General features: G+C 42.4%; 1 protein-coding gene across 2 annotated transcripts in view; it reads left to right on the forward strand.

Annotated features, from left to right (window-relative positions):
- sfmbt2 (Scm like with four mbt domains 2) overlaps nucleotides 1-21683 on the forward strand; it is a 236072-nt gene that overhangs the window by 48566 nt on the left and 165823 nt on the right. The window contains exon 5 of one of the 2 annotated variants that reach the window (XM_073066529.1): nucleotides 10245-10346. The exons of the other annotated variant lie outside the window; for it this stretch is intronic. Within the exon in view, the coding sequence (XP_072922630.1) occupies nucleotides 10245-10346 (102 nt within the window). The remainder of the gene's footprint in view (nucleotides 1-10244; nucleotides 10347-21683) is intronic. 2 annotated transcript variants of the gene reach the window in all.

The following is a 21683-nucleotide window of genomic DNA, read 5'->3' on the forward strand; positions in this document are numbered from 1 at the left end:
TGTAGGGAAATTCTAAAGTACAACGCATAATCAAGAGTCCTTGGCAGTAGCTTGCAAAATGTATTCACATTTTCAGCTTCTCCACAATGAATACACATATGTGCAAGTTATGAATGTCAAAATCCAAGAGGGATTTAAATTTGAATTACTTTGTATGTTTTTTTTCCAAAATTCCATTTTTAAAAAATTGAGCAATGCACCCATGCATTACATTTATTTGTGTTGCTTGCTAAATATATTCAGCGATATCTACTTATAGTTCAAGGCAACTGTTTTGAGGGTTGTACTTGGTAGTTAGACTAGTTATTTTAGATGACGTTGTTTCTTATAATGAGGTGCCTGAATTAATAATGGAGGCAGCAAATGCAGCTATGAAATTCTGCTCCTCCTGCTGGTCATGCTTTTTAATGACAAAATGTGTCCTGTTCATCCACAACGTAAATCCTGAATGACTGTAGACTGTCTCTTGAAGAATGGTGGTGTGGTGGGGTGGGGTGGGGGGGGGGGTATCTCATTGAAACCTATTGAATGTTGAAATGTAGATAGAGTGGTAGTGGAGAGGATGTTTCCAGTGGTCAGAGAGTCTAGGAACAGAGGGCACAGCATTAGAATAGAGGGATGTCCATTTAGAATAGAAGAGGAATCTTTAGCCAGAGGGTGGTGAATCTGTGAAGTACATTGCCACAGATGGCTGTGGAAGCAGAGTCATTGAGTATATTTAAAGTGGAGTTTGTTAGGTTCTTGATTAGTTACACCGTCAAAGGTTATGGGGAGAAGGCAGGAGAATGGGGTTGGGAGGGATAATAAATCAGCTGCGATGAAATGGCAGAGCAGACTCGATGGGCTGAATGGCTTAGTTCTGCTACAATGGCTTATGGTGTACTTAATAATGGAGGAGTCAAATCCAGTTTTGAAATTCTGTTCATGCATTTTATTGACATAAGACATTGCTATTCATCTCTAACATTAATCCAAAGTAACTATAGTGTGTCTTTAGATGCAGTTGTTTTGCTGAATTTTGCAAAATTTAGCAGCTTGATCATTTATTGCGCATGTTACCATTTGCATTTTGTTATTTTTCTCATTTTAGACTAATTTTTTTGTGAATAGGTTGTGAATTGGTTTAGCCAAATAAAACTAAACAAGAGAATTATTCTTTATATAGTTTGTCTGTAAAGATCTTTTTTTTAAATAGCTGGTTGTGTTTATCTACAGGGCTGCAAAATCTTTTGATTTAGCAGTATTTCCTTTCATTTAGATATTTATATCATATTATAAGAAAATGTTTGATTGGTCCCCAGGTGTTCTTGAAGCACACTTGGTTTCCAGGTGACACCTTGAAAGAACTATGAATGGGGTTTGGGCAGTGGAAGGGGGAGTTGAGTAGAGAAGTGTGAAAAACAGAATGAAACACCTAAATATTTAGTAATTAAGTAATACAAAGAATAATCTGCCATTAAGTGTTTAACCATTGCAAAGTATATAAATACAAGCTACCAAGATTCCAAAATTTAAAAGCTGTGACCTCCCTTTTAAGTTATCTTAATTTCTATTTAGTGTTTTTTTAAAAGGCTGATCTATACTTGTGTGTCACATCTACACCGTAGGTATTGCGTACCCTACACCGTACCTACGCTCTACCCTACGCCAGAGGGTGACGTGTACCTCTCCAGAAAAGTTATTCACGCGTCGGGGCGATGCAGACCGCAACAACTGTGATTGGTTCGTTTGGTAGCATCGCATTTCTGATTGCTTCTTCTCCGCCATGTCTGTAGGCTGTGTGTACTCCGATGTGAAATAGATGAACCAAATTGTCAAGTCTATCTGCCGACATGCGAAAATGTTTGAAATACATTTCCTCGTCCATGTCTCTCACGAAGAAACTCAACACAGTGGCATAGAAACCCCACCCCCAACCAGTGTTTTGGTGCACACTAACACGTGCTGGCTACGGCGTAGAGTGACGCAGAAGTGAAAATCAGGGTTACGGCGTAGGCTGCAGCGTAGCCCGTACACACAAGTATAAATCAGACTTTACATGTATCGATCTCTACCTCGCCATTCAGTGTGACTTGGTGAGGTAACTGCTGTGCGGGACTGGGAGAAGCTGCAGGGGATTGTGGATGTAGTCAGCTCCATCTTGGGCACTAGCCTACAAAGTGCCCAGGACATCTTCAGGGAGCGGTGTCTCAGAAATGCAGTGTTTATTATTAAGGACTTCCAGCACCCAGGGCATGCCCTTTTCTCACTGTTATCATCGGGTAGGAGGTACAGAAGCCTGAAAGCACACACTCAGCGATTCAGGAACAGCTTCTTCCCCTCTGCCATCCGATTCCTAAATGGACATTGAACCCTTGGACACTACCTCACTCTTTTAATATACAGTATCTCTGTTTTTTGCATGTTTTTTTAAATTATTCAATGTACGTATACTATAATTGATTTACTTATTTATTATTTTTTTCCCCTTCTATATCATGTTTTGCATTGAACTGCTGCTGCTAAGTTAACAAATTTCACATCACATGCTGGTGATAATAAACCTGATTCTGATCATTGTATTCATGTGTGGTTTCTGAGATCTGTCTTAAGTCCAGTTGCACTGCATATTCTTTCACTCCGCATGCTTGCTGTACCTTTTGATAAGCGGCTTTCAGAATTATACACTGGATCTTAGAGCATTCGGGATGCATTTGTAGAAATGAGAGTGCGAGTAGAGTCAGTGCTGGGACAGGTCCTGGTAGCCCATGTTACTGTGGGCGCTGCTGTGCCAGGAACTTGGTGCAAATCCCAGTCTGCCTTGCAGCTCAGTGTGCGGAGAGGCTGCCTGTGAGGGTTGGGGTTTGGTGAGTCGGCAGCGTGGCAACTATAATAGACATTGAGCCCTCGGACTGCATCCCGGTGAGAGTGCGGGTCACTGGACCTGCAGTATTCATGTATCAACAAAACACCCACATCCCATTGAGGTGGAAGGAATGTCATGATAGCATAGTGATTAGTATAACACTATTACAGTGGCAGTCCTGGGTTTCAATTCCGCCACTTTCTGTTTGTACGCTCTCTCCGTGACTTCATGGGGAATGCATAGAACACAGGAGATATCCCTGACGCAGTGAGCCTCAGTTTTTTAAGTGATGATTTGGAGTTGTATAGTGCAGGCTGTGTTCTTCACTCTCCAAGTACAACCAACGTGCACCTCGTCGGAAAAGACTGCTGCCTGTAATAAAATTGTGCATGGCATGAACTCTATCCGAAGTCAGCTGGATTTTAAGTTTTGTTTAGTGGACAGTTGATGCAAATCAAAGCATATCTGGCGACAATGGTGGAAGCCGGTACAATAGGGTCTTTTAGAAGACTCCTGGACAGGTACGTGAAGCTTAGAAAAATAGAGGGCTATGGGTAACCCTAGGTAATTTTTAAGGTAAGGACATGTTCGGCACAGCTTTGTGGGCCAAAGGGCCTGTATTGTGTTGTAGGTTTTCTATCTTTCTATATCGCTGTTTTTCCAAATGCTGTCCCTGGGCTTGATCTCGAGATTGGACCCTTAAAGTCATAGGATATACTTGTTTGGTCTATTGCCTTTGATGCTGACGTACCAGTTTAAAACATTTTTGTCAAAACAGAAATTAGATCCTGCAGTATTTTGGTGCGCAAACAAATTTTATTTCAATAGAAGAAATAAAACAGGAGAACTAGGAAAATATCATGATGCATGAAATTCATAATTTTGCTTCTGAGTTCCCAGTGAATGGAGAAATCTAGAGTACACATTGGTAACAATAGTATGCATTGTGCATCTCATTGAGATTTTAATCTATGTTACGGATACTCATATGAAAGAAGGAATTCACAAAGCTCCCTTAAGAGTTTCTACTGAAATGTGTCATGGAATATTATCTGAGAAACTACCCTGTTTCACTGGGTAGTTATCCTTCCACATCTCCATCATTTACTGTTTATGGCTTGTAGCCGATAATTAATCATTAGGCAAGTCACTCAAAGAGCTGGTCTTCTAGACGTTGGGGATGCTTTCATTCAAAGGGCAGCTTTTAGGCTCTTAGCCGGTCCTGATGAATGATCACGGCCTGAAACGTCAAAGTTTTATAGAGCGGCAACATTATGTCACAGCTCTTGAACTCAATCCGCTGACTAATGAAGGGCAACACACCTCGTACCGCCTTAATCTCTCTATCAACTTGTGTGACATCTTGAACAAAAGTAAAAAAAAAACAGTCTGCTGGTGAAACAGTAAATGTGTGTGGAGAGTTGGGGGAAGAGAGGAATTGTTGATGTTTTGCGTCAAAGCCCTGCTCGGGACCCTGAAGCAGGGTTTTGATCTGAAATGAGGACAAATCTTTAACCCCTCTTCCCCCACCCCCCAACACCACCTTCTGCAAACGCACAGATGCCAGCTGGCTTCCTGTTTCTTTGGCACTGTTGCTCTAGATTTCTAACATCCACAGACTCTTTTCCCTGCCACACACATTGAAGATATCTTGATGTTTGCTCAATCCATTTTAATATTTGTCATAATTCCCAGGCATGGATTTGATTTTTGTGCATAGACTGAACACTATTCTCCTCTTCCATTAACCCCTTCAATTTCCTGCATGCTGTTTGCTCCACGTGGTATTTTTGAGTTATAATGCCTCTTAGTTGAACATTTAGGTGGCTGACAATATGCATAAGAGGTTTCTGCTTAGTTATTCTGATTTCTTTCACTGTAATCGGATGAGATGATGAAATATTGATAATAACCTTCCAGACTGGGGTATATTTATATTAAAAGGTCTCTGAGATTTGCCACACATAAGCACTAATCAGACTTTAGCAATTAAGGGGTGTGTGTGTGTGTGTGTGTGTGTGTGTGTGTGTGTGTGTGTGTGTGTGTGTGTGTGTGTGTGTGTGTGTGTGTGTGTGTGTGTGTGTGTGTGTGTGTGTGTGTGTGTGTGTGTGTGTGTGTGTGTGTGTGTGTGTGTGTGTGTGTGTGTGTGTGTGTGTGTGTGTGTGTGTGTGTGTGAGAGAGAAAGTTGGGCATTAATAGAGAAAACCTCCACTCCAGAGCATCTGTAAAAGATGGCCATCTGCTGTGGGTCTACAATGTTTGACTCAGTTCATTGGAGAAAGTTCTATAATTTACATTTCCACCTCTTCTCCAGTGAGGTAAGTGGGCATTCTGCTCCCAGCATTAATTGCATCTTAAATGATGTCAGCCTGACATTGTGTGTGTAGGACTTCAGTTTCTTGTGAAGTTAAGGCTGAAAGCAACGCTAGAACTATTGGAATGAGATTCTGATGCTTATACAGAACAAGTCACAGCAAATATCAATTTTATTTAAACTAAAGCTGCCTTGTTAACTCAGCAATGGAAGTACCAAAATCAACATCAGACACAGAAAGACTTCTCAAATGGCATCAATAAGAACAAATATTACAACACCTAAGCTATCACTTGAACTCTGATCAAAGATATAAGCACCAATTGGTTGAGAACCTTGCCAGTTCCAAGTGTCGTTAGTTTACTGTGCTAGCCACCAGAACATTTGGGCAGTCTATCCACACAGCAGCGCTTCAGTCTGACAATCTCTTTCCAGCTCTTTCTTCTGGGAGGAAATTCAGAAGAGTTTTTGTGAGACCTAGGAGTTTCCCCAGAATTCCTTGGCAATCCAGGACCCCTTTCATAGGTTTGGATTAAAATAACTTTACAGCAGTTTTGTCTCCCTCCAGTAGATCTTCTAGTGAATGGGAAAACATCAGAAGTTATTGAAACATCAGAATGGTTGAAATCCTGCTGAAGACCTGAAAGTCTTGAAGCTTCTTTGCGGCCTTTAAACAAACGGAATGATTAACCCATAACTCTTTGGAAGCTGTTTTGCACAACAGCAAATCCGTTTTAAGGACAAATAAAAGTTCTATGATTAGCTATTAGTTTTGACCACATGATTCGAGGGAAAATTCTCAAACAAGTGATGTATTATTTATAGATGGCTATTAAAGATTAGCTTTATTTGTCACATGTACAGTACAATCAGAACGTACAGTGAAATGCCTTGTTTGCATTCAAGACCAGCACAGCCTGAGGAAGTTCTTGATGCAGCCTGTAATTGTCACCATGTTTCTGGCACCAACATAGCATGCCCCCAACTTAATAAACCCAACCCTTGTGTCTTTTTTTTTTGGAAAATGGGAAGAAACTTAAGCACTGAGAGGAAACACGCGCCTTTGGGGAGAACCACAAACTCTTTACAGACAGCGGAAGGGAACGAATTGCTATCTTTTGATCGCTGGCACTGTAAAACGTTGAGCTAACCCGTACACTACCACACTGCATGATCTACTGCACATGATGTGTGATGAAAAAGTTTGGTAAATTAACAATATGTAGATAAATTCTCACCATATTAAGTATTGGGGTTGTGATTAGCACAACGCATTTACAGCTCGGAGTCGGATATTTGGTATTCAATTATGACACCGTCTGTGAGGGGTCTATATGTCCTCCCCGTGAAATGCCTGGGTTTCCTCTGGGTGCTTTAGTTTCCTTCCACATTCCAAAGGTTAGTAGGTTAATTGGTCATTGTAAATTGTCCTGTGATTAAGCGATGGTTAAATAGGTGGGTTGCTGGGCCGGAAAGGCCTGTTCTGCGATGCAACTCTAGAACTAAAAAAAATAAAATGTACTATTAACCTACAGATCCCAGGAAAACATTGGTGAGGATTTGAGATGCCAAAATGTACTTGAGTATTGCCTCCTCTGTTCTTACCATCTGTTTCAGCCAACACATCATTGAAGTTCTGCTGATAATCCTGAATAAAAGAATTGGCACTAAAATTGTATTACCCACACATGCTAATTCAGTTATAGAGTCATTATTGTTTGGCAGGAGATTATTTGGTCAATCAAGTTCACGCTTTCTGTTTATGCAGTCGTCTAGACCATCTCACACTTTGCCAATAGCCCTTAAAATTTATTGTGCTCAAAGGCCTTGTGCAATTCCCTTGTGAAAGGCTTCAGTCAGCCTCATGCTTTCTACACACTTCCTTGGTTGCTATGGACTTGTTGGGCTGAAGGGCCTGTATCTATGCTGTTTTGTTCTATGCCTCTATGACTATGTTTCTGTTTTGTTTTGTAAGTTACAGATCATAAAACCTCAGGTTTTTTAAAATATCTTTAAACCATTGCTTTGATACTGCTCCTCATTTCTTGAATCATTGCCCATTGGGAATTGCTTTGCTGACTTTACCAATTTAAACACTTCATGATCTTGTATACCTTTATTAATTTTCCTCTTAACACTGTTTGTACCAAGAAGAACAACTCAAATTTCCTCAATCTGACTTTGTAGCTGACTGGAACCATCCAACTAAATCTTTTCTGCACCTTCCTAGCCATGATGGGCTAAATAGCCTAATTCTGCTCCTATGTCTTCTGGTCTAGCACTATTTAAATACCCTTAAATGGAGATCAGAGTTGAGCAGATTCCATATAGAGACCCTTCATCAGACTGATGAACCATTCATTAGTCTTTGGTGGAGTAAAATGAGTCACTGAGGGGATGGGCTGTAAACAAAGGTATCTGCTCAAAGAGTAAGTGGGAGAGTGAACAATCGAGGGGGGAAAAATGTGCCAGCTTGTTTTCCTGGTCAGGTGGAGCCAAATTGCAATGTCCGTTGAGGCTGTTGCTCAGACTTGGTTACGTTTTGGGTTAGGATGGCTTTGGAAAGAGCAGGAAGTTGGGGTCAGGTTAGGGTTTAGGAACAGAGATGTGAGGAGTTGAGAGATCAGGCAGGAGTCCAGATTAGAGTGCTTCACAGTCAAAAGGTTAGCAGTCCCCTTGGATGGATGTCAGATCAGCAAGTGCTGTGGATGAAGACCAGTGATGCCGGCAGGCTACTGACACTCCAGGTTGGCCGGTCCCAGTGACCTCCTAGGTCAACGAGTCATAAGTCCGGAGTTCAAGGCCTCGAGTTCAAAGTGCTGGGGTTGACACCAGTGATCAAAAGTCGAAGACCAAAGTTAGGTCTGGAAGTCTAGGTCTGATGGCCAAAGCTCTAGGTCTGATGGCCAAAGCTCCAGGTCTGTGAGTTTGCGAGTTGGCTGGATGCCCAATGTCTTGAGTGCTGCTGGAGGCATCCCCTATTGGAGTTGGAGGCCTGTCTGTGTGTGCATGTGCGAATGGATGGATGAGAGGAAAGAAAGGGATTTGTTTTGCTGTTATGGTGGTGTTGCTGCTTGTTGGTGCCAGAATGTGTGGCAACACACGAGGTGCCCCCAGCACATGCTTAGATTTATTGGGTGATGACACACATGACTAAGGTGAGGGGTCATGGGTTAAGGGTGAAAGGTGAAATGTTTTAAGGGGGAACTTCACTCAAAGGTTGGTGAGAGAGTGGAATGAGCTGCTAGTGGAAGCGGTGGATGCAGGTTCAATTTTAACATGTAAGAAATTTTGATAGGTATATGGATGGGAGGGGTGTGGAGGGCTATGGTCCAAGTGCAACTCGATGGGACTAGGCAGATTACCAATTTGGCATAGACTAGGTGGACTGTATGGCACGTGGCCAAGTGGTTAGGGTGTTTGACTAGCAACCTGAAAGTCGTGAGTTCGAGCCCCAGCCGAGGCAGCATGTGTGTCCTTGAGCAAGGCACTTAACCACACAATGCTCCAGTCTACCCAGCTGAAAAATGGGTCCCGCCAAAAAATACTGGGAGGTCAACCTCGTGACCAAGGGTGAGTCTCGTACTCTCAGTGGCTTCACACCACAGAAACTGGCATAAGCACTGGCCTGATGAGCCAGAGGCTCGGGACAGGACCTCGAGATGGACTGAAGGGCCTGTTACTGTGCTGTCATGTTCTATGACTCTGATGGTAATAGATGAATTTGAACTCTACAAAACACCAGAGACGGAAATCAAACCTAGGTCATTGGAACTTAATCAACATCTCCTGGAACGACAGACAGGTGCTCTAAAATTCATGCTAACTTATAGCTGCCTTAAGTTGGTACGTATCATCCCGATATGATGCAAAGGAATTCATCCACTCTTGAAGATTATGAAATGTTCATTGTTGACCCTGAAAACCAAAACGTTGCTCACGCATCCAAGAAACAGGCTTAAGCCAAGGAAAATGCATGTATTCCAATAGTCAACAAGCTGGCTGGGGAGGAAATCTGATCTGTTGTGTCAGTGTCCATGAAAAACAGGCTAAAACTCCAATGATCGGATTTCTGCCTGCAGGCATTAAGTATTGGGGCATATTCAGATGGTTTGTATGAGATGCAGAAGGTATTGTGTTGAACAAATGGAGTATTCTGAACTTGCTTAACTCTATGAGATGACATGCAATCAGTGAACCTCACTGCAAACTCCTGGTGCAGATCCTCATCACTTGGTGACTAAAATAACCCGCTGAGTCGATTATTTATTGCACAATTTAAGTGTATGTTTTTAAACATTAACTTTCCTAACTTCATAAAATGAAGAAAGCACCAAAGAATATGCTTTTACATTTAAAAAAGCGAGGAAATTAAGAACGTTGCTGGAAAAAGTACCCTCGTTCAAGAAAATTAACTTCGATGCCAACAAGATGGAGTATTAACTTCAACAAAACTGAAAACGAGCACTAATTGTGGCCAAAGCAGAAGCTCTTGTCCACTCTTGAATCTAATCACAAACTTCGGCCATGATCTGCTCGCTGTTCACTCTCTCATGCTGAACCAGACTCCCAGCACGTCAAAACAGCAGCACTTGCTGAGCCTTTAATGCTACCTTCTACCCATTGTACAGTCCGTTTCCTTCATTTATGCATCATAACTGTCTTCAGTTTAACTCTTCCACTACTTAAACTAAACCTAAATGATCGTTAATGCATTCTAGCTAAAAATCAATTTTGCGAGCTTGGATTTGGCATTGTCTATTAGTGCATTTTTTTTCTTCAGTCGGGTAAACATTTCCATCTCTGTTATCCTTGAATATTGTTTCTGTATTTATTAATTTGCTGTAGCTATTCTAGCATTGATTTTTTGATGCCAGAATATGTGGCCGTAATTATGTACATTACGTGTACACATTTGTGTACAACCAGTACGTCCTTGGATATGCTGGCTGTTCACGTAAACAATGTACCATAGTTCACTATGTTTTGATGTACATGTAATAAATAAATCTGAGCCCCACTTCCCAATAGTATTCAATGCCAGCTTCCTGTCCTTATCCATTGCTTTTTCTGTCCCATCTGCAGATTTCACTCCTGTGATGGAAATGTGCTGTGCAAGCTTGGTGCTTTTTAAGGCTGCTGATGCTGAATCATTTTTGACTCTTCCGATTCCTTCTCCTAGAACTGGTACTAAAGCTTCTATAAGTTTTAATTTCTAAGCAAGAAAATCCCAGGCATCATGCATAGAGACACCAAGGAAATGGGCCCTTTAGCCCACTAGGATTGTGTGGACAGGGCCCGTTATTGTGTTGTATCTCTTAAAAATAAATTGGGTAGAACAGTGGCTAATCAGAATCATACTGGTGTATGTGTGAAAGTTGCTGTTTTGCAGCAGCAGTGCATTGCAATACAGAATTAAAAACTATAAATTACACTGAAGAGTATGTATAATTAAATTTAAATGGGTCGTGCAAAAAGCGAAGGAGAATAGTGAGATACTGTTCATTGTTAATTCAGAAGTCTGATGATGGAGGAGAAGAAGCTGTTCCTGAAATGTTGAGTGTACGTCTTCAGGCTTCGGTACACCACCTTGATGGTAGCAATGAGAACAAGGCATATCCTGGGTGGTGGGGACCTCGATGGACGCTGTCTTTTTGGGACACGGTATTTTGAAGGTGTCCTCAATTGTGGAGAGGCTAGTGCCATGATGGAGCTGGCTAAGTGGTCCCCTCCATACCAGATGGTAATGCATCCAGTTAGATTTCTCTTCATCATACACTTGTAGAAATTTGCGGGTATCTTTGGTGACATACCAATTCCCCTCACACTCTGAATGAAATATAGCCATTGCCTTGCTGCTTTTATACTTGCATCAATATGTTGGGAAACACACAAAAAAAATTCTGGAGGAACTCAGCAAGTCAGGGAGTATCTATGGAAAAGAGTAAACTTCAACGTTTCAGACCGAGGCCCTTCATCCTGACCTGCTGAGTTCCTCCAGCATTTTGTGTGTGTTGCTTTGGACTTCCAGCATCTGCAGATTTTCTCATGTTTGGCAATATATTGCGCCCAGGATAAATCCTCAGAGGCGCTGACCCCTAGGAACTTGAAACTGCTTACTTTTTCCACTTCTGATCTCTTGATGAGGACTGATGTGTGTTCCCTTTACTTTTCCTTCCTGAAGCTCTCAGTCAGTTTCTTGGTCTTGCTGTCATTGAGTGCAAAGTTGTTGTTGAAATGCCACTCAACCAGCTGATTTATTTCCTCTCCTCTACACCCCATCGCTATGTGAAATTCTGTCAACAATAGTTCTGTCATTGGCAAATCTGTAGATGGTGTTTTTGAGCTGTGCCCTAGCCACACAGTTGTGGTTGTAGAGAGAGTAGAGTAGAGGGTTAAGCACACATTCTTGAGGTGAATCAGTGTTAATTCTCAGTAAGGAGGAGAGATTACTTCAGATCTGCACAGACAGTAGTCTCTCAATGAGGAAGTCGAGGATCCACTTGCAGAGGGAAGTACAGAGCTTGTTGATTAGAACTGAGGGTGTGATTGTGTTGTGTGCTGAGCTGTGGTCAGTAAACAGCAGCCTGACGTAGTTATTACTGTCCAGGTAATCCAAGGCTGAATGGAGAGCCAGTGAGATTGCACCTGCTATAGACCTGTTATGGTGATCGTCCAATTGTAGCGGGTCCAGGTCCTTAATTAGGCAGGAGCTGATTCTAGTCATGACCAAGCTCTCAAAGCATTTCATCACAGTAGATGTGAGTGCCACTGGACGATAGTCATTGAGGCATTTCACCCTGCTTTTCTTGGGTAGTGGTATGGCCGTTGCCCTTTTGAAGCAGGTGGGAACCTTCGACAGCAGCAGTGAGAAACTGAAAATGTCCTTGAACACTCCCGACAGTTGATTGGCAGGGGTTTTCAGAGTCCTGCCAGGTACACTAATCAGGGCCCGATGCCCTACGGGGGTTTGCCCTCTTGAAAGATGTTCTGACTTCAGCCTCCGAGACAATTCGTAGGGTCACCAGATCCTGCAGAGATTCAGACAAAGTGGGAATAAAAGGTGTAAGCTCTCCTGGTGGTGAAGTATCACCGCTATTCATGATGTTTGGTTTTGCTTTGTAGGAAGCATTGACCTGCAAACCCTGCCAGAGCTGACGTGCATCTGATTCCGTCTTCAAACTCGATCAAAATTTTCTTTGCTCTTTCAAAGAAAAAATAGCTTTCTGTAGTTCGTACCTGGACTTGTATAATTATTGATCAATAGATTTCAAATGGTACATTTAATGTCAGAGCAATGTATACAATGTACATCCTGAAGTTCTTTTTCTTCGCAAACATCCATGAAAACAGAGAAGTGCCTCCAAGAATGAATGACAGTTAAATGTTAGAACCCCAAAGCCAAACTCCTGCCCCCCACCAACACAGAAGCACCAGCAAGGAAACGACTCTCCTCTCCCTACCAGCAAAAAGGCATCAGCACCCTCCACCGAGCACTCGAGCATGCAGCAAAGCATCAATAAAGGCACAGACTAGCAGTATCCCAAAGACTACTCTTTCACCCAGTATTCGACGTACCACAGGCTCTCTCCCAAATGAGGGGAAAAGAGATGTCCCTGTTTCACAGCGAGAGGGGAGACGTACAAAGCGGCTCACTGATTTGTGACGTTGAAAGTCTGTTGCGTCACTTTTTCTGAGCTCTGTGCCTCTGGGCACACGACCAACAGCAAGCCCGCTGCTTCGGATCTTCCTTGTTCTCCCGCGACCCGTCAGTCGTTGGTGGTGGCACCAGCCTTGAATGTGCCCGCCTGCAGAGCCAAGAAAATCCGGCACCCTGGAGGCACACTGGGCTTCTAGAAGAAGCCCGCCTCTTCACTGGTCTTGAATACCACAGATCTAGCCCGCAGAAGACTAGATCTCCTGGTACCTCTACGACTTTTAGTTGGGTATGTGTGGTATGTTCTTGAAAGCACACACTCATCCTCACAGGTGTTGATGAAGTCACTGACAAATGTGGCATATTCGTTCAGATTTGGACATGAATTCCTGAATATTTTCCAGTCCACTGACTCAAAGCAGTCCTATAAGCACTCATCCTCCCCGCTTCTCACCACTGGTGCTGCAGTCTTTAGTCTCTGTCTATGCGCTGGGAGGAGAAATACCGCCAGCTGGATCAGACGTTTCAAGGTGGGGTGGCACAGTAACCGTTTTTGATGGTGTTATAACTGTGATCAAGTATGTTGGCTCCTCTGGTTCCGCAGGTGATATGCTTGCGATAGTTGTTCAGAGATGGCCTGGTTGAAATCCCCAATCCCCCCTCAATGATTGAGAAGTATCAGGGTACGCTGTGTTGTGCCCACTGATTATAGCAGACTCATGAGCCTGCCTGACATTGGTCTGAGGTGGAATGTACACTGCTGGTGGAAAACTCCCTCGGCAGATAAAAAGGATGACACCTGACTGCCAGATGTTCTAGGTAGCATGAGCAGGACCGAGGCAGAACTGTGCATCACGGTGGTTCAATTTCCACCGCTGTCTTTAAGGAGTTTGTACGTTCTTGCTGGGACCATGTGGGTTTCCTCCAAGTTCTGTACTTCTCTCCCTTATTCCAAAGACATACTGGTTAGGTTGAGTAAGTTGTCGCATGCTGTGTTGGTATTAAAGCGTGCCAACACATGAGGGCTGGCCCTGGCACATCGCAAACAATGATGGTAAACGGCACATTTTACTGTTAAGTTTCGATACTCGTGTAAGAAATGAAGCTAACCTTTGAGTTTGTGCCAATGACCAGCCACTCATGTTTAATTCGTCCCATTTCTTTTCTCCCCGCATTCCTATCCGACTCTGCCACTAACCTACACACCAGGGGGCAATTTACAACAGCCAATTGACCTAGCAATCTAGTCTTTGGGATGTGGGACAAAGTTGAAGCACTGAGAGAAAACCAACATGGTCACAGACAGAATGAGCCTGCAGCTCCCCAGGTCAGGATTGAACCTGCCACGGTTTCTGACATATCCAACAGCACCACTTCCGAGCACTTCAACCACTGACTCTCATTGCCACGTTGTATGTACAATAATGGAGTAACTGGCAGATAGATTCTTCAAAGTTCAGAGCAAATTCATTATCAAAGCACATACTGTATATGTCAAATTTGCTATCGAGATTCACTTTCTTACAGGCATTCATGGTAGAACAAAGAGATACAAAAGAATCAATGAAGAGCTACACACAAATCCTGATAAACAACCAATGTGCAAAAAAAAGACAAACTGCAAATACAAAAAAAAGTAATAATATTAATTTAAAAAAATACAGGTCCCCCCCCCCCATCCCCCGGCTATTCGAAGGTAGAGCGTTCCTATGAAACCGTTTGTAAACCGAAATGTCGTAAAGCGATGAAGCAGTTACCATTAATTTATATGGGAAAAATTTTTAAGCGTTCCCAGACCCAAAAAATAACCTACCAAATCAAACCAAATAACACATAAAACCTAAAATAACATGAACATACAGTAAAAGCAGGAATGATATGATAAATATACAGCCTATATAAAGTAGAAATATTGTATGTATGGTGTAGTTTCACTTATCAGAATAGAGAAGACAGCGAGCCAAAATGGATTTGGAGAAAAAAAAATGCACGTACACACCTACGTGCGTACACGCATGCGCACACAACTGCCTGCACAAGGCCTCACGGTCATGGTAGTCTTTCTCGGGGTAAACACACGTATAAAGCGGGCGTCTTTTTGTCATAAAGGCGAAAATCCTCTTTGGTTAGCGAAAACAGGTACTAATGTAGGTCTTTCGCAACAGCAAGCTGTCGTAAAGCGAACGTTCGAAAAATGGGGGCCACCTGTACAATGAACATGAGTTGTAGAGTCCTTGAAAGTGAGTCCATGGATTGTGGAATAATTTTGGGGCTGAGGTGAGTGAAGTTATCCACATTAGTTCAGGAGCCTGGTGGTTGAAGGGTGATAACTGTTCCTGAACCTGGTGATGTGGGACCTGTGGCCCCTGTATCTCCTTCCTGATGGTGGCAGTAGCAAGAAGAGAGCATGGCCCAGATTGTATTGGTCCTTGATGGTGGACGCTGCTTTCTTTTGGCAGCGTTACATGTAAATCTGCTCAAGAGTGGGGAGAGCTTTGCCTGTGATGGACTGGGCTATATCTACCAATTTTGTAGGCTTTTTCTGTTCTTCGGTATTGGTGTTTGCAGATATGTCCAAGGAACATGTGTCTGGTTGGTTGGGGGTGGCATGGTAATAAAGCGGTTAGCCCAATGCAATTACTGTGCCAGAGACCCGGGTTCAATTCTTGCTGCTGCCTATAAGGAGTTTGTACGTTCTCTCCCCGTGTCTGTGTGCGTTTTCTCCAGGTGCTTCAGTTTCCCCTCACGTTAAAAACGTGTATGGGTTAGTAGGTTAATTGGTCACATGGGTGTAGTTGGGTAATGTGGGCTGATTGGCCTAGAAGGGCCAATCACCGAGCTCTCTTTTTAAAAAAAAAAATACTGGACTTACTCTGCATTAATATTGCCCGTTGGCTGGAATTTCAAGCCTTTGTGGCGTCCACAGACCTGAGCTGAATGTGCACATACGGAGCTCCTGCTGAAACCGCATTTTCATCAGGCAAAGAGCTTTATGGGGACACGCATTACACTGCAACATCTTGGAATTATAATTAGACCGCTGCCCTGGAGTAGCACGACTGCTGAACTCAACAACATTTTGAATATGTCAGTTAAGTGGAGTAAGGTACTTAGCTGATTTGAGTTAACCTGTAGATTAAATGTTCAAGCATACCTTTCTTGAATGTTACTAATCATTAGCTTGAGATTCCTGCAGTTTGTTATTTTTTTTAGTGTGTGGCAAATATTTATCTATTTAATGGTACAGCATCAAGTAGGCCCTTCGAGCCACCCCAGCAACCCCCAACAAACCCGATTAACCCTTACCTAACCACAGGACAATATCCAATGACCAATTAAACTACCCGGTAGGCCTTGGAGAAAAGTGGAGCATCCGGGAAAACCCACGCGTTCAACAGGTGTACAGGCACCTTACAGAAGGTGCCGGAATTGAACTCTGGAATGCCCCGAACTGCAATAGCGCCACACTAACCGTTACGCTACGGTGGTGCCGTAATGTAAATAGAAAAAGAAGAGCATATTTATCAGTCTGAGCTCCCCATTATCCTGGGAAGGTGGTCACCGTTAACCAAGAGCTGAGCTAGCTACACATATAACCACAAGAGATTCTGCAGATGCTAGAAATGCTGGAGGACTCGGCAGAAGAGCTAATAACATGTATGGACTGGAATAAATAGCCAGCAATTATCAAACGTCAATGATGAATGGTTTTGGCCCGAAACGTTGTTAGTGGATGGTGGGATTGAGGCCATTATCCACCCGGAGAAAGAACACAGACAGGAAATGTCACCTGGCACTCATCTCTCATGTCAATAGTTTAAAATGCTGCAATAACCACAATCATCTAGGAAGTCATTCTCGTCAGAAAAAACTAAAAGGTTGCAGGTAAATACATTGAGATGTTCAAGTGTGATCAAATTATTTTGGAATACAGGTGTCCCCCGCTTTACGAATGTTCGCTTTACGTCCACTTCGCTTTTACAAAAGACCTACATTAGTAACCTGTTTTCGCATTACAAAGAGGATTTTTGCTTTTATGAAAATTTTTCCCGTATAAGTTAATGGTTCTTCGCTTTACGCCATTTCGGCTTAAGAATGGTTTCATAGGAATGCTCTACCTTTGTGGGGGGGGGGGGGGGAACACCTGCAATCAGGATAGTTAGTGGGGGCTGCATGCTCACACCTCGAGTTACCCGAGTTCACTCGTAACCTTCAGAGCTATCCATGTCGAGGTTCAGGAAGAGTTAATACCCTTTAACTATTCGGCTCCTGAACCAGTGTGGATGACTTCACAAACACGAGAAACTCTCAATACTGGAGGTCCAAAGCAACACACGCAGAATGTGGAGCTACTCAACAGGTCAGGCAGCATCTATGGAGAAGAGTAAACAGTCGGCATTTACTTCATTTATCTCAACACTAAACTGATTCTGCAGCCCATGGACTCGCCTTCAAGGACTTTACAATTGGTATTCTCTATTATTTATTATATATGTATTATTTGTCCAGTTTGTCTTTTGCTCATTGGTTTTCCATCTTTGTAGTTTTTCATTGATTTCATTGCGTTTCTCTGTATCTACAATGAATGCCTGCAAGAAAATAAATCTTTGGGCAGTATTTGTGGATATATATGCACTTCAATAATAAGCTTGCTTTGAATTTTCTCTCTGTGACTGTGAGCACTTGTTGTTGGCACTCCAGTTTCCTCTGACATCTCAAAGGACATCCAGCTTTATAAGCTAAATGGGTAGTTGAGTGGTTAATTCTTGAGGGAGTTGATAAAAATGGGGGGAAAATTAAAAAAATGGGATTAGCGTTGGATTAATATAAATGGGTGCATTTGCATTAATTATTGGCACAGACTCACTGGACCCATTTGAATGCTGTACGATTGAATGACTGTATATTGAGAATTCTGAGACTATTAAGTTTAAAGACTGCATAGCAGAAAAGAAAATTGAAACTGATTCGCTTGTGTTAATGTGGCAACTAGAAAGATAGGATTATTGCTAAATACTTGCTCCTTGGAGTCCATTAGCTGTCTGTAATATTAGCAATTAAATGGAAATAAACTGATGAATATCAGTAAATTTTTATTGTCACTGATGAGTTCTAAATCAACTCGGGTTCCTTTAATTGCCCAAGTAAAAACAAGTTTTAATTCCTGATGCTAAGAGAGTTTTGGGATAATTGCACGTCTCCTTCATCATACAAAGGAACTAAGTTGAGCTTTTGTGGCTATTAGCTGCTTTTTCTTTCAAGATGTGTTTTTCTTTCTCTACCCATCTGACACAAACTGTATGTGTGAGGTAAACAATGCTTTGAAGTGCAAGGATCCTGAGTCCCATCTTTCTCCATCTCAAGTGGCCCTGTTCTTCCCCATTGTGCAGCGACTTCAGTGTTAAAAGACCCCATGAACTTTGGATGTTTATGGTCTCTGATGCAATGTTGGAAGCCAGAAATCCTAGGTTTGTTACCGTTTTGCACACAAATGCTTTACAGCTGGTCTCTAAAAGATTCAAGATTGTTTAATGTCATTTCCAGCACACAAGGGTAAAGGAGAATGAAGTAATTGTTCCTTCTGATTCGATGCAGCACAAAAAAAACACAATAAGATAAAGAACACAATAATAAAAAACAAATACTTAGCTTATATACATTGTTTTTTATGCCCTTAAAATGACGGTAGCTACAAGAGCGACTATATGCAAGGTAACTGACAGGAAATGATAAAAGTATTGGTGGTGGGGGTGTTGTGGGTGTGTTAGTGGTTGGAGCTATTGATCAGACTTGCTGCTCTGGAAAAGTAACTGGTTTCGAGCCCGGTTTGTTTGTGTTGCTGAATCGGAGAGCATGGACCTGTACTTATTTCAATGTTCGACCCAGTGTTCCGTGTGTTTTTAATATATTTGGATTACTTTGGATAGATGCCTGTAATGATTCTCGGCATTGCAAAGCGTGCTGGTCCTTTGGTTGAATGCAGTGCACTCAGTGTGCCAGCTCGAGGATCCCTCCCATTGTCGAGGATCCCTCCCATCCGTCCCACAATGTCTTTGACCTCCTACCACCGGGCAAGAGGTAATGTAGCATTAGGACAAGGACTGTTAGGATGGGAAATAACTTCTTCCCCCAGGCTGTGGGACTACTGAACTCCCTGCCCGCACCCAGCTCTCATCACATGCGAAGTCCCAACAGCGTTATTCTGTTTACTTTTCGACTTGTTTTGTAACTGCACCTTCGGCTAAATGTCAGTCTTCTGGGATATACCTTATTATTTGTTAATTTATTTGTGGTAATATACTTAGTGTTGTATGTGAATTTTAAGTACTGTGTTGTGCACCTCGGTCTGGAGGAACATTATTTTGTTTGGCGGTATTCATGTGTACGGTTGAATGACAATTAACTTGATTTTCATGGTATTAATCTAAGTGTGGCCAAAGGTAACATGCTCTTTGTTAGCTATGCTCATACCTAAAGATCCTAAAATCGCAACTTGCCAGCATCAGTTTAAAAAGTTTGGACATTGTGGCTATAGCCAGGTACGTTCTGTAGTTGAAGCCAGACTGGCCAATTCATTGTTAATAAAGCTAATAGTGTGGTTATTGTTGGCTGTACTTAGACAGGTAAGTGAATGGGCCATACAGCAAATTTGGACGCTGCATTTGAGGCCTTGATGGACGAAGTGGGAAGGAGGAGACTGGCCCAGAGTGACACTCTGAATACCTGCTCAGAAGTCTGTGACAATAGTAAATTGTGGAGACTAATGCCAGAAATATCATGCCTATAAAAAATATTTACCCCCGTTGGAAGTTTTCATGTTTTATTGTCTTACAACATTGAACCACAGTGGATTTAATTTGGCTTTTTGACACTGATCAACAGAAGAGACTCTTGCGTCAAAGTGAAAACAGATCTCTACAAAGTGATCTAAGTTAATTGCAAATTGCCCCCCTCCCTTTAATGTGACACACCAAATCATCACTGGTGCAGACAATTGGTTTTAGAAGTCACATAATTAGTAAATGGATGCCTGTGTGCAGTCAAGGTGTTTCAATTGATTGTAGTAAAAATACACCTGTATCTGGAAGGTCCAACTGCTGGTGAGTCAGTATCCTGGCAAAAACTACACCGTGAAGACAAAAGAACACTCCAAGCAACTCTGTGAAAAGGTTATTGAAAAGCACAAGTCTGGAGATGGATACAAGAAAATTTCCAAGTCTCTGAATATCCCTTGGAGTACAGTTAAGTCAGTATTCAAGAAATGGAAAGATTATGGCACAGCTATAAATCTGCCTAGAGCAGGTTGTCCTCAAAAACTGAGTGACCGTGCAAGGAGGGGACTAGTGAGAGAGGCCACCAAGAGACCTATGACAACTCTGGAGGAATTACAAGCTTCAGTGGCTGAGATGGGAGAGACTACGCATACAACAACTTTTGCCCGGGTGCTTCACGAGATGCATTTTTATGGGAAAGTAGCAAAGAGAAAGCCACTGTTGGTTTAAAAAAACTTAGCGTGCGATCTGGCTTGAGTTTGCCAGAAGGCATATGGGAGACTCTGAAGTCAGCTGGAAGTATGGTCTGATGAATTCAAAATTGAGATTTTTGGCCATCAGACTAAACATGCACAGTGTAATGCGTTGTTTGTATCAAAGATCATCGATGATCTGGTTTGGGCATCCACAAGTGTCCCCATGCTTCCGATGCCAATATCACGAGCCCACAACCCTAAGCTGTATGCCTTTGGAATGTGGAGAAAGCCATAGCAAACCCACGCAGTCATGGGGCAACTGTATAAGCTCCTTAAAGACCGAGGTGGGATTGAACGCAGATCACTGATCGCTGGCACTGTAAAACATTGCACTAACCATTACTCTATTGTGCTACCCTGAGTGAGAAAGACTGTTTTTTCACTCAGATGGTGGCTGAAATCTTGAGGAGACAGCATGAGAAGGGTACGGGATAGATAGGCTCACAATGTTTAAGAAACATCTGGGTGAAGCCTCAAATCGCCAAGGTTTCATCGGCTGGTGCTGATCAAGTGCTGGTAAATGGGATTAGCATGGATTTGTATTTAATGGTAGGCATGGAAGTGGTGGGTCCAAGGACCAAGATCTGTGCAGTATGATTCTATGATCCATCATCCCACTGTCTCGTTAATCCCCTACCACCAGGCGGAGGTACCATAGCATTAGAAGAAGGACTGTTGGGATGGGAAATAGCTTCTTCCCCCAGGCTGTGAGTCTACTGAACAGTCGCTCTGCCACGACCCAGGTCTCATCACATGCGTTGCCAGTAGTGTTATTCTGTTAACATTTTAAACTTGTATCATAAATGCACTTTAAGCTAGATATCAGTCTTCTGGACTCTATTAATATGAGTTATATGTACTGCATTGCGCACCTTGATGCAGAGGAATATTGTTTCGTTTGGTAGTATCCGTGTATATGGTTGAATGACAATAAACTTGAACTTGATAACACTCAATTAGGGCTAGCTCCAATACCTTGCTTTTGGTCTCAGCCTAACCAGAACATTTAGCATGCATCTTTAGTAAAGAATTTTATTCAGAAATCTGAAAGACGTAGTGAATCAGTAAGTTAGTTTATTATTTATTTTAGATTTTTTTTGAACCCCTACTAACTAAGAGAAAAAATCCCTACTAACTAAAAAAAACAAAATCAAAATCATTGGGCGCACAACCCCGGAGCTACACATCATACAACCTTCCAGAGAAGAAAAATATCAATCCGCCAACTCAAATCCATTGGAAGGAAACCATATTAATTAACTCAAATCAGATGATAGTAGTGGGAAAATGAACCCCCACCTTTTCTCAAAATCAAATCGAGGATCAAAAGTTTGACTTC

The sequence above is a fragment of the Hemitrygon akajei genome, chromosome 14 (genome assembly GCF_048418815.1).
Source record: "Hemitrygon akajei chromosome 14, sHemAka1.3, whole genome shotgun sequence".
Lineage (NCBI taxonomy): Eukaryota > Metazoa > Chordata > Chondrichthyes > Myliobatiformes > Dasyatidae > Hemitrygon > Hemitrygon akajei.